Below are 12,910 nucleotides of genomic sequence, written 5' to 3'. Positions count from 1 at the left end.
TTCTCTGTTTTCACTGATTCAGCCGCCCATTTGCTCCATGGACGGTGCCTGATTCTACTATACACATTATCTTCTGTCCTTATTACTGCTCCTGCTATCTTCATGCTCACCACCTGTTTGTGAAAAGATTTTTTTTTCCTGCTCCTGTTATCTTCCTCCCTCGCGGTAGCAAACTTGCAATTGATTTAGGGCAAACTTCCAATCGATTTAGGGATGTTGAAAAGTTTTTTAGAATGGAGAGATGCGGATGGAAGTGAAGTGGAAGTGATAGGGGTGTTTAAGTAGCAGAGCGTAGATGCCTTGACACTACCATTAATATCCTTAACTCAGATGATCAAATAAAAAGTTTTGATTTGGGTTTTTGATTTACAGGGGTTTTAATTTTTATAGTCATCAAGGTTCACTGATGAAGGAGAAGGAGATACTAGGGCATAATGGTAAATTACTGAAATTGTACAATATTGTAAATAACTCAAGTTATAAAGTATTTGTCCGATGTCATCGAAAGTATGTCAGTACATTGATTGGAAAAGTAATTGCAATAGTGATAAAAGGAAATGAAAAGTTTTGGCGTTTCATTGGTGAAAATGGCCAGTGGGGTATGATTTTGCGTAATTGATAATTTTCCATTGACTATAACCACACCCACTTTCTTGTTTTTGTCATTATATAGGGAGACCAAGACTTCATCTCCCAACCTTGCAGATCCAATTTCAATGGCTTCCAGTTCTTCCTCTAGTATTATGGCTTCTCCTTCTGCTAATACTTGCAGCTTTGATGTTTTTCTAAGCTTCAGAGGTGAAGATGTTCGTCACTCTTTTGCAGATCATCTTTACGAAGCGTTAAAGCGGGCAGGATTCCTTACTTTTAGGGATGAAGAAGAAATCAAGAAAGGCGAACCACTGAAGCCGGAGATTGTAAGTGCAATTAAAGGATCTAAGGCTTCAATAGTTGTATTGTCAAAGAACTATGCAACTTCCACTTGGTGCCTTGACGAGCTTCTGTTGATCCTAGAAGAAAGGAGGCACTCCAGTCATTTCGTTCTACCTATTTTTTATCACGTTGATCCTTCTGATGTGAGGAAACAAAATAAAACCTTTGACATCAAAGTCATAACTTCTTCACAGTGGACAGATAAGAATGTCAAGCTGTGGAAGGCAGCTCTTACTGAAGTTGCTAGTTTGAGCGGCGAGGTTTCGGAAGCGTATGCCTCTTTGTCCCTTCTTGTGATTTAATCATTACTAAAGTATACAAAATGACTAATATTAAAATTGAATAAAATTGACTTTTTCGGGCGTCCACATGTCAAAAATCTTCTTCAACATGAAGATGTTAGCCCAAGATAAAGAATACATAGTAGTATGCAACAAAAGGTAATATGGTTGCAATCAGCAACTCAAAACAGGAAATATGCTATGTTAGGATGGGATATAGTACACATCTGGAATGACAAATTTATCACCGGTTTTGCAATCGAACAATATTGTACCTTTCTCTTTGATAGGAACCTTAGAGCCATCTCCAAATCGTACCTGCCCAGTCACCTTTTCATCTAGTTCTGCAAATAGAGCCTTCGAGCCAATCATATGGTTGCTAGCCCCATTGCCTAGATACCACATGTTGTCATCCTCTCTTCCTTTTAGCAGATTCGGATACACCTTTTCTTCATTCAATAGAACCATGCTTGTATTCTCTTCTCCACATACAATCAAAGTCAACAACAGTGCAGGTCCATCTTCATTTGCAACCAAATTCACCTCCTGATCTTGTTGCTTCTGTGCTTTGTATTTGGAAGCAAAATGGCCAAGTTCTTGGCACTCGAAGCATCTTATGTGACTTTTGTCATGTGGCTTCCGATTGGAACTAGTTGCTTCTTGTCGTGAACTGCCACCTCTTCCACGAGTCGACCCTCGACCACGTGAACTGCATCTTCCACCTATGTCGCTACTTGCACCTCTTCCTCGACCCCGGTCTTGCTTGGACTTCCATGACTTGAGGAACCTTCCGTTTTGGCAAGCAACAAAGCATTATCAACACTTGAGTTTGCCTTTCGCAGTCGAAGTCGATCTTCATAAGCCTTTAAGTTCCCAATTGCCTCCTTGAATGGCATGGATTCCATGTCGGAACTTGGCTCAATCTATGCCCCAAGATTTATAAATGTTTCCGGGACAGTATCAAACAACTTTCTCACCAATTCCTCATCTTCCAATATTGCCCCTGCACTCCCAAATTTTGAGATCATGGCCGATATCCTCCCTAATCATCTATGGTCTCCATGTCTTTCATTTGAAGTCCTTCAAATTCACTTTTCAACACCCGTAATCTTGCTTTTTGGACTCGTTCTGCACCCACATACCGAGACTTTAGAGAGTCCCAAGCTTCTTTAGCTGTCTTCTTTTTGGCAACTTGTGCAAGCATTTCTTCTGGAATCGATTGAAAGATGAAGGCTCGAGCTTGCTTGCTCCTTTTCTCATCCACAACCACACCGATTGGTGGCTCGATGGCTTCCCATAACCCATGGGCATCCATATTGGCTTCCATCTTAATCAATCATGTGTTGTAATTCGACGAGGTTAGCATCAGACATTGAAGGGGATATGGGCTGTCTTTGGGTGGATTTGATGAGGACAAGGACAACTATCATGGTGTCGTATCTGATGATCTTGGGCATACACAAATGATGAGAACCTCAAAGCTCTGATACCAATTGTTGGCAATCAAGCAACTCAAAACAGGAAATATGACGGAGTAGATATAGCCTAATGCTTAATTTATTCAATGATTGAGAGCTGGAAAAGGTGACATCAAAATAGCTAAGAACAATGAAACTTAAATAGGCTAAAAGTAAAACAGAAAACAGAAAAATCAGCAACGTTTCTTTTACTGGGCAAGTGTCCCACGTGCCCTTCTTATTCTCCTGATTACTGGGTCAACTTTGACTAACATAATAAAGGACGCAATAATAAAGCTGGACACAGTGGTAGCAAGGACAAGCCTGAAAATATTGTACATATATAATAGTAAGACCATATAGTAGACGAAAACATTCAGAAAAAGCTACCACTACAAGCTAACAATAAGAAAGGAACAGAGTAAAAAGGTTGAACTTAGTGGTAACTGCACAAGAAATGAATCTAGTCCCTAACCTACTTCTCCATTAGTCTCATTCTACGCCTCTATCCTCAGATAGGAGAGTGTGGAGACGTAGAATTAGAGTAATGTAGAAGAGAAGTAGGTTAGAGACTAGATTCATTTGTTGTGCACTTACCATTAAGTTCCGCCATTTTACTCTGTTCTTTCTTATTGTTAGCTAGTACTGCTAGTTTTTGCTGCATGCTTTTCATTTAGTATATGCTCTCACTATTCCTGTATCTGTACAATATTTACAAGGTTTGTCATTGTTAACTATTCGTGTATCTGTGAAAAGTTTAAGAAGGTTTATGAATATTAAAGATATTTTTATCAAACAAAACAGTGTATGTATTGTTTGTGTGATGGCATGCCATGAACCTCATAAGGTCCATACCGTTGTGGATGCTCTCAGCAACTTTTTTCAATAGTTTTTCATTCCAGATAAAATTTCCCCCAACAATCTTATGTTAATTTATAGTTTTTGTAATCAAGAAAAGACAACTATATTGTCCTCTCAAACAGAAATGCAGGCCTACAGTTTATGGTTTTAGCCTTTCTGTATTAACTATAAAGGGCTTTGAAATGTATATTCTGGTTAATCTGTCAATATTTGTTTATTTTGATTAATTTTGTATCTAAAGATGCATGTATAGTTAAATTTAAGGAAATCCTATGCATCATTCTGAACACTTTATCATGTTTTTCATTTTTTTTAACAACAAAGGGTTTATTAAAGGAACAATCCTCTAGCAAGGAGATAACAGGATTGTTAAAATAAACAACCCCACTTCCTCTTGTCTAGCACATGCAACTATCTTAGTGCTTTGTACCTTTTAAGGATTTGTTTTATCTAGGCCATGTGTCGGCCAATTTGGTTTAGCCAGGTAGTGGAGTGAGTTGTCCCCTCTTATATATAGTTATATATATGTATGTAGTGTTTGTGTGTAAGCGTGTGGACAAAGATGTAGAAGTGAAAGTAACCTTTTCCCCACCCTACCTTTGAATATAGTTGTAGCTTTTATTTTTCTCTCCTCCTGCATGTATACGTGAATCCCATATCCAAACACAAAACTATCTATTGTCCAAATCTCTTTCCTGTGAAAGCTTGTTGTGTGTGTGTGTGTGTTACCTGTTGTGTACAGGTAACTTATCTTCCATATAAATATTCAACATTAATGTGTTGAATATTTATATGGAAGATAACTTAACTGAACACAACAGGTAACACACACACAGCTTGTACACAACAAGCTTTCAAAGGAAAGCGATTTCGACAATAGATAGTTTATGTGTGTGTGTTATTTATGTGTTTCCCTCTGCATGCATTAGAGAACCTCCATAGAAGGTGCAGCCATCCTATAGAACCTAAAGCAAGCACACACCAATCATTTTTTACATTGAATTTTGATCTTTCCCTGAAAACTTTAATGGTAATCAAATTTAAATATATATTAGCTAGTATGAACGTTACATTTTGGAAAGTTTCATTCAGTTGTATCAAAGAATCTTTAAATGTCATCCTAGGAATTTGCTCAAATTTTGTGTGTTGTTCCAGGCATGAAACAGAGTTTCTGAAGAAAATTGTTGATATCATTTACAATAAACTGGATCACAGAAAACTTCATCTTCCAGACAATCTAACAGGGATGGCCCCCAGATATGAGGATATTAGTTCCTTTATAAATGAACCAAATGTTAATATTTTAGCAATTTGCGGCATGGGTGGAAGTGGCAAGACAACGCTAGCCAAGTATATTTACAATTCTAATTGGAATTCTTTTGAGAACATGAGTTATCTTGAAGAGATTGGTAGCAGATGTAAAGTATATGATGAGTTGCTTCAGCAACAGGAACGACTTCTTCATGATATTTTAGGGGGCAAGAATAGACAAATACCCAGTGTTTCGGAAGCTACATCTAACATTAAGGAGGCCTTAAACACAAAGAGAGCATTTATTGTTCTCGATGACATTGCTAATCGTGATCAATTAGTCGCTTTACTTGGAAATGGGAAGATTAATGCAAAAAGTAAGATCATAATAACAACCACGGTCCTAAATATAGAAGAATGGTTCAATTCTGGATCTAGGTGTCGAAAATACGAAATGAGATTATTAAATTATGATGAATCACTTGAGCTTTTTTGTCGTCATGCCTTTAGATCCAAATTTCCCATAGAAGGTTTCAAGGAGCTCACATTAAAGGCGGTACGTTATTGTGAAGGAAATCCACTTGCTCTTGAAGTGTTGGGTTCGTCTCTATCTGTGGATAATAATATCCAAGTTTGGGGAAGTACATTGAGCTCGTTTGAGAATAACCTTCATGATAAAATTCAATGTGTACTCATTGATAGCTACAACTCTTTGCCACATGACTGTAACAGAAAGTTGTTTTTGCATATTGCTTGTTTCTTTGTTGGCAAAGACAAGGATTATGTAGAAAATATATTGGAAGGCGATTTCTCTGCAACCTCTGGGATCAAAATCCTATGCGACAGATGTCTTCTTTCTGTTTCACTAAAGAATGAACTGATGATGCACCGATTGCTTCAGGAGGTGGGGAAAGACATAGTTGTTAAAGAATCAGAAGTACTTACAGAACGTAGTAGAGTCTGGCGTAGTCGTGACTCTTATAAGATATTGAGAAGAGGAAAGGTAGTATGCTTTTATATGTATGTTTAAGACTATTTTGTTTTCACACCTTACTACTTCATTGAAATTCTGAAGTTTATCCTTGTTTTTCCTTTTAGGGTTCAGAAAGAGTGGAAGGTCTGGCACTTGACATGGAAAGGTTAAAGGAAGAGGAGTTTGCAGTCAGGGTAATATAGAAAAACTTAAAACTGAAGTTTGTTTTGTGTATTTATTTTCAGTTTTTGGTTTAGAAAAACTTGAAATTGAAGGTAATATGACGGCTGTATTTCTACAAGTCCAAGAAAAATCTCTCTCCAGTTCGTCCGTGGTGATGAATACGACCACGTTAAATCCTTGTGTTCACTATTTTCTTTGCAACTTTATTATCATTTGTTTGTTATCGATTACCGATTCTTAATCATGACAAATTATAACCCCAGTCATTGCAAAACTATCTAGGACATGGAAATTCTTATTGGTACTCAACACATAGAATCTTCGGTGAATTTATTTCTGGAATTGATATAAGCTTACTCAATTTGCAGCCATCAAAACTCAAGACAGATGCACTTAACAATATGGATAACCTAAAATTGCTCCAGTTAAATTCAGTGCAACTCACGGGGTCCTACGAGAATTTTTCAGAAGATTTAAGATGGCTCTGCTGGTTTGGCTTCCATTTAGAAAACATACCTTGTGAATTATTCATGGGAAACTTGGTAGCTATAGATATGAGCAGTAGCAAATTGAAAGTATTTGAACCACCCACGGTAGCGAATTCAGAATCCTTTTTTTGTGGATTATCCGTTTAGCTTCTCAATTTATTATGGTTTTATGAAGACATCAAGTGCTACATTAATTTTGTTAATTTTGCAACAGGAACTTACATCCCTGAAGATTTTAAATCTTAAAGATTCAGACAACCTAATCAGAATCCACAACATGTTCAAGATCCCCCATCTTGAGATATTGATTCTTTGGAACTGTCACAGTCTGGTTCGTGTTTGTGAAACCATTAAAAACTTGAATACTCTTGCATTACTGAACATGACAGGGTGTGAAAAGCTGTTCAAGGATGAAACAAAATTGTTGGCAGGGAAAAAAGGCTCTACTTCCGATGGAGGAGTTGCAAAACAGCCTACCTTTTCCTTTTTACCACAGTCATTACACCGGTTATTCCTCAAAGGTTGCAATCTTGAGCAAACTGATTCTTTTCCTCTGAGTTTCAGTGCTCAACCATCTCTGCAGTACTTAAATTTAGGCCACGGTCTATTTGAGTTTCTTCCTGATTACAATCATCTTGAAAATCTTCGGGTCCTTGACTTGAGTTTTTGCTCGAGACTTAAGTCCATCAAGTGTCTCCCGAGTACACTTGCGGAATTGTATGTATATTACTGCAGATCGCTGGAGATAATAAATTTCGTATCACATCAATTCACATTGCAAGAGTTTGGGTACAAAGGCTGTATAAGTTTGTCTGAAGTTGAAGGCTTATTCAAACTGGTGCCTGTATCCAAACTTGAAGAAAATGATTTGGGGCACATGAAGTGGATAAAAGAATATCAAAATCAAGAGGTGTGCCTGGTTGGTGATGATGAGCTAACAAAAGACAGAAGTGCGTGTGTCCAGGTTCGTTGTTTCTCTTTATAAGCACATGCATAAACAGACACAAGCACATTGATATACCACCCACAAACTGAATATATGTGACTGAATTCTAGTGTTTGTGTGGTGCAGATGTTGTATGAATTCAATATAATGAGCACGTCTCTGCTAGACATAAAGGATCCTAACATGAAGCCTAATTATGTATCGGAATTATCATCTTTGAACTTTTATGTGCCTTCATCTCCCAAGAATAGGACACTTAAAGGACTTGATGTAATGTTCAAATATACAATAACTGGGGATGATTGGGCATGGTTCTGTAAAATCAGTACGACCAATGGTGTTGATTTGATGTACAACCCAAAAGTCTTTGGCAAACCTGATTCTGGTAAAGTTGGTATATGGTTAAGCTATTGGCCAATTGGAAGCACATTGCACATTGGAGATGTAGTTAATATCTCTATCATTGTGATGAGTGGAATGGAGGTACAGGGATGTGGTGTGAGCCTTGTTTATGCTGAAGAAAATGTAGCCAAGGAAACCTTTGAAAATAACATGGACTGGGAAGAAATTCTTCAAGGAGATTTGTCTGGCTTTCAACTAAGCACTGGAGCGTACTATCTTTGTCGCAATGATTTCTTCGGGTTGATGGAGGTTGGTAGACTAACTGATGATTGGTTTAGAATTTTAGTTGGTGATACCATCGACCATGCAGGTATGTCCATCGAGTCAAGCTAATTCTGGGCATTTGTAGTTAGATTTATGCTGCATGTTGAGAAAGTTCATATCATGAGACATTGTTACAGAGGTACGAGGCTGGAGAAAGACAGGTCGACGTAAGCAGTTGAATCCATCATTTACAGAGTTAAAAACTGTTAGATGCATCATCCATGGACCCCAATCGGTAAATTTTCTTGTAATGTGTGTTTGCATAAACTCTTTACATGAGTAATATGACGTGTCCACATAATCATCTTGTACCCTGCCTATGCAGTTTGTATAAGATGATTTATAGGCAGGTTGTATAAGACGATTAGGACCTTTGTGATTTAGCTTTTCCATAACAATCCTACTACTACTCTCCACTGTTAAAAACTTGAGGGGTTCTGTGATCCAAATACAATATATATGCTTCTCATATTGCATTATTCACAAGATACTTTTAAGTTTGCTAGTCATATTTCTTTTTTATTTACTTTTTCAGATATTACAAGAGTTCATATAAGTGAAGATTAATCAAACCATTGTTATCTAGTTTAACCTTTTGTTACTTGATGTGTGTGTGTGTGTGTGTGTGTATATATATATATATATATATATATATATATATATATATATATATATATATATATATATATATGTAGGGCTAGGTTCATGTGTTTTTTATATTTATTGTGTGTTAGAATGCACCAATAGGAATTTAAAAAAATTAAATAATTATTTAATTAAATAAAGATAGATATTAAATGATTTCTATAATTGTATGTGTATTATATGATATCCATAATTATATTTCTCTTTTTTATGAAAACTAATTAAATTCGTCATTAAAGCCAGTAATAACATTCTTTCAGATTGAATTTGTATCTAGATTTTCATGTATGAGTTCGTATTTTGTTTATGGACCCACTTATTTAAAATACAACAAAGTTGCATTGAATATGAAGAGAGAGAGTGTATTCTATAGAATACACTCTCATTCTGTTAGAAGATACTCTCATTCTTCTAGAATAGACTCTCATTCTACTAGAATACACTCTCGTTCTCCATGTTCTATGTAACATTGTTGTATTTTGAGTGAGTGGATAATGAAACAAAATACAAACCCATATATGAAAAACTAAATGCGAATTCATTCTGAAAAATATTATTACTGATATTAATGACGAATTTAATTAGTTTCCATAAAAAAAAATTATAATTATGGATATTATTTAATATACATATAATTATAGAAATCATTTAATATCTATCTTTATTTAATTAAATAATAATTTAATTTTTACTAAATTCTTATTGGTGCATTGTAGCACACAGTAGATGTGAGAAACATTTGAACCTAGCTCTCTCTCTCTCTCTCTCTCTATATATATATATATATATATATATATATATATATATAAACTAATTAGTGTAATAGTTGGGCCTTGCTAATCTGGCTTTGGTGTTCATGAAAAATAAATAGGAGGAAGTTTACAAGATCGCAAATATGTCGAAATCAATGTTTGTAGATAAAAATTTGGGGTTCTCTTCCACCATGTTTGGAGAGATGAAATCTGCCACGTCTTCAAAATCTAGTGATACAACAGCAAAGGTAATTGAACATTATGTATTATCGTACAAAAGAATAGAGTTAACTTTTCCTTGTGTTGGAGATCCACTCACCCATCAACTCACAAATTTAGATCAAGTTTATTACAATAGAGTTGAATAGCTCACAGCTCTTGGAAATAAACTTAAAGCAATGATGATACAGCATAATGATTGGCATGTAAAAGTGAGGAGCTTATTCTTTCCTCATATATGGATTTTTCCTCACGTCAAAAACATGACATAAGAAAACTTCAACTCATTTATTCTCATTCTGAAATGATTTCCCAAATAACCATGTAACTTCACGTTGACATATGGCTTTCCTTTTAAACTTCTAAATTATCTACACAAGACATTAATGGAGTTTGACTATACATTTTCCTTTTCCTAGTTATTCCATCCAATTCCTTAAATGTTGTTGCCAACAGCTTTATGAGCTATTTTCATTTAAACAAAGCTAATGTCCTTTTAAAATGATCTATCCTCATACATAACCAAGGACAGATAAAGCAATCAATAATACTTTTTACAAAAAAGTCTGCATCGAAAACCGATCAACTTTCGCTTTTCAATAGATTTGCTTCTCAAACTACAAGTACTCTTTGGACAAAACGATTTACCGGATCGATGTCTGTTCCTCATGTGTTACTTCTCCCTTCATTTTTCTTACATGGAAAGCCAGATGCATTTGGTTTTTAAAGAAAATTAAAGAACTCAGCAACTTCCACTTCACAACATGTTTCCCCCTTTTAACTTGAATGTTCTGAATGCAGTATCTTGAAAACATAATTTTGCCATTGTTGCTCTTGTGATTTCTGCAGGAATTAAATAAGATTCAGAATGTAGAGAGTATGGACATGTCTAAAGCATCTGTTCTTAATGAGATTCAGCAGTCTACTTCAAGCTCATATGGGGAGGAACCGGATTCATGGTTTACACATCATGCTGGTGACAAGGGGGTAATTTGACATTAAGCTTATATGATAACAGCAAGGAACCTAAACATTCCCTGTACAGGAAATTAATTTGCTATAGTGGATAAAGTTATAGCATGTAAATATGCTTAACTAGGGAAGGCATGGTCCTCCTTTCACCTTGAAATACAAAATGGTTCACAAAAGACATCTGATGAAGCTTAGTAAACATCTCCTTTTTTTTTGTATTCTATCCAACAGCTGGTAACGATGTTTCCATCACTTTGAGCTATTTCCATGAAAATAAAGCTTAACATATGGTTTTTAGAAAAACAATTTTTGTCTAGTGGATCTTTAACTATTGGTAGATGCAACATTGTTGATATCCAAATACCCCATACCTGAGAGTTTCTCCCTGGTTAGGCAGACTGTCAAACGTCCCTTTTTCATAAAAAACGTGAACATATTCTGTTGTAATACTACAATAACCAAGGAACAAAAATGCACCTCCAATCCCAAAATCGATTCCACCAACAAAGCTAAAACTGGGGTTAGAAGTGAAATGTCCTATAATCTCTAAGGCTATAGTGACCTGGTACTTATGTGCAATAAGTATCTTTTCACATAGTGGTAAGGGTACAGAGACTAACATTGAGATTGATGTTAATTTTTATTACTTTATTTTCATTTGCAGAAAAGGTCTCTGAAAGTGGTTCTGAAAGTGGATTTTTCGAATGATAAGGAAAAAAGGAAGGTGCTCAAGAAAGTTATCGGATCTTCAGGTTGATATCCTGTTTGTTATGTTTTCATTCTATTTGCATTTGAGTACCAGAAGTTTGACTAAACTTTGTTTTGAAATATTTGTAGGGGTCGAGTCCGTATCTGCAGACATGGAAGACAAGAAATTAACGGTGACCGGGGAAATTGATCCAGTTGAGATTGTCACAATCCTTAGAAAATCTTGGCGCACAGAATTAGTGGCTGTTGGACCAGCCAAAGAAGAGAAGAGGGATGGAAAGAAAGAAGAGAAGAGGGATGGAAAGAAAGAAGATAAGGATGATGATCAGAAGAAGAAAGAAGAAGCTCTTTTGGAAGCTTACAAGAGCTACAATCCTTACATGCCACAGGTGGCAATGGTTGCAGATGGCCGGAAGATGCAGCGGTGATGTATAGAAGTGGGATGAAGAGAGTGGCTGGAACGATATAAAAAAGGAGGGTATTCTTGTTATAGCCTTTTTCTATGAAATCCATCACGGAAAGGGTTTTAGAATCTCAGGTCCTACGGAAGGATTTCTAAAAGGGAAAATGACTTATGAGCCCAACCAAGTTTCCAAACCGTTTAAGAAACCTCAATCATGTTTTCTTTGTTCAAAAAAATCCAACGAATTTAATATTTTTTCGAAAAAACCTAACTAAGTTACACTTTCCTAAAAGTCAAATAAGAGAAACAGATGACATGGCTTATCGGGAAAATGACTTGTTAGACCAACGAAGTTTCCAAAACGTTTAAAAAATTCCAATCATGTTTTGACTGTTTAAAAAAAACCCAACGAACTTAAACAAAACAAAATTGAGATTTTTTGAACGGTTTGGAACTTTGTTGGACTTTTTAGATAAAATGTTAAGTTCATTGGGTTTTTTGAACAGACAAAACATATTTGAGGTTTTTTGAATGGTTTGAAAACTTCGTTGGGCTTTTAAGTCATTTTCCTTTTCTAAAATCCCATCGTCATAGCCAAGGGATTTGGATAAAATCTCAGGATTGCAGATATTTTTTACAGTACAAGGTATTAAAATGGATGTTATTTCAAAATGCCTCCAAATCCGAGGGAATACTTCAATCCAAATGCCCTGTACATAAACATACTTGGCTTCTTATTTTGCATGTAAAATTGTATCGTAAAACAACTATTTTGATATGTACGCCGGTTTTCATAGATAATTGCATTGCCTCTATAAGGATTCAAACCTCAAACCTTAGCATATATCCGCGTTATATTACATAAAAATGTTGCTACACACATAAGGCACTTTCTTAACTTGAATCTTACAAACATTTTGATCCATAAAACCCTAATTTGGCAAATACACCCAACAATGTAGTTTTAAGACCAACTTTTCGTTCTCCTTCATAAACATCACCATGCTAAATATAGTTATATAAAACTATTTAGCATTATATTAACAAATCTTACAAAAGGTTACTTCCAAACTAGGAAACACAAAACGAAAGAGATTTGAGACATTACCTTGAGATAATCACCCACAATTGCTTTCAAAAGCTCCGAGAATTATCTCCCTTCAAAACCTTTT

At 35.7% G+C, this 12,910-nt stretch overlaps 1 protein-coding gene across 1 annotated transcript; it reads left to right on the top strand.

The window, feature by feature from the left end:
* Positions 1 to 658: 658 nt before the first annotated feature.
* Positions 659 to 12,572, top strand: LOC145063603 (disease resistance protein RML1A-like). The gene is made up of 11 exons (XM_079011199.1): positions 659 to 1,204; positions 4,688 to 5,786; positions 5,882 to 5,950; positions 6,308 to 6,532; positions 6,642 to 7,391; positions 7,500 to 8,085; positions 8,177 to 8,274; positions 9,556 to 9,684; positions 10,505 to 10,642; positions 11,292 to 11,379; positions 11,465 to 12,572. The coding sequence occupies exons 1-11, from the start codon at positions 717 to 719 to the stop codon at positions 11,761 to 11,763; spliced, it is 3,969 nt and encodes a 1,322-aa protein (XP_078867325.1). The 5' UTR covers positions 659 to 716; the 3' UTR covers positions 11,764 to 12,572.
* Positions 12,573 to 12,910: the final 338 nt, after the last annotated feature.

This window comes from Lactuca serriola, chromosome 7 (genome assembly GCF_051521515.1).
Source record: "Lactuca serriola cultivar US96UC23 chromosome 7, Lser_US96UC23_V15, whole genome shotgun sequence".
NCBI classification, from domain to species: Eukaryota; Viridiplantae; Streptophyta; class Magnoliopsida; order Asterales; family Asteraceae; genus Lactuca; species Lactuca serriola.
The sequence above is the reverse complement of the archived record's forward strand: the minus strand, read 5'-3'. Positions and strand labels throughout refer to the sequence as shown.

Bases quoted from the DNA above. Each gene is read 5' to 3' on its own strand.
- LOC145063603 (XM_079011199.1), top strand. From the start codon at position 717: ATGGCTTCCAGTTCTTCCTCTAGTATTATGGCTTCTCCTTCTGCTAAT. The intron at 1,205-4,687 runs GTATGCCTCTTT...GTGTTGTTCCAG, and splicing joins AGCGGCGAGGTTTCGGAAGC to GCATGAAACAGAGTTTCTGA. The intron at 8,086-8,176 runs GTATGTCCATCG...ACATTGTTACAG, and splicing joins TGATACCATCGACCATGCAG to AGGTACGAGGCTGGAGAAAG.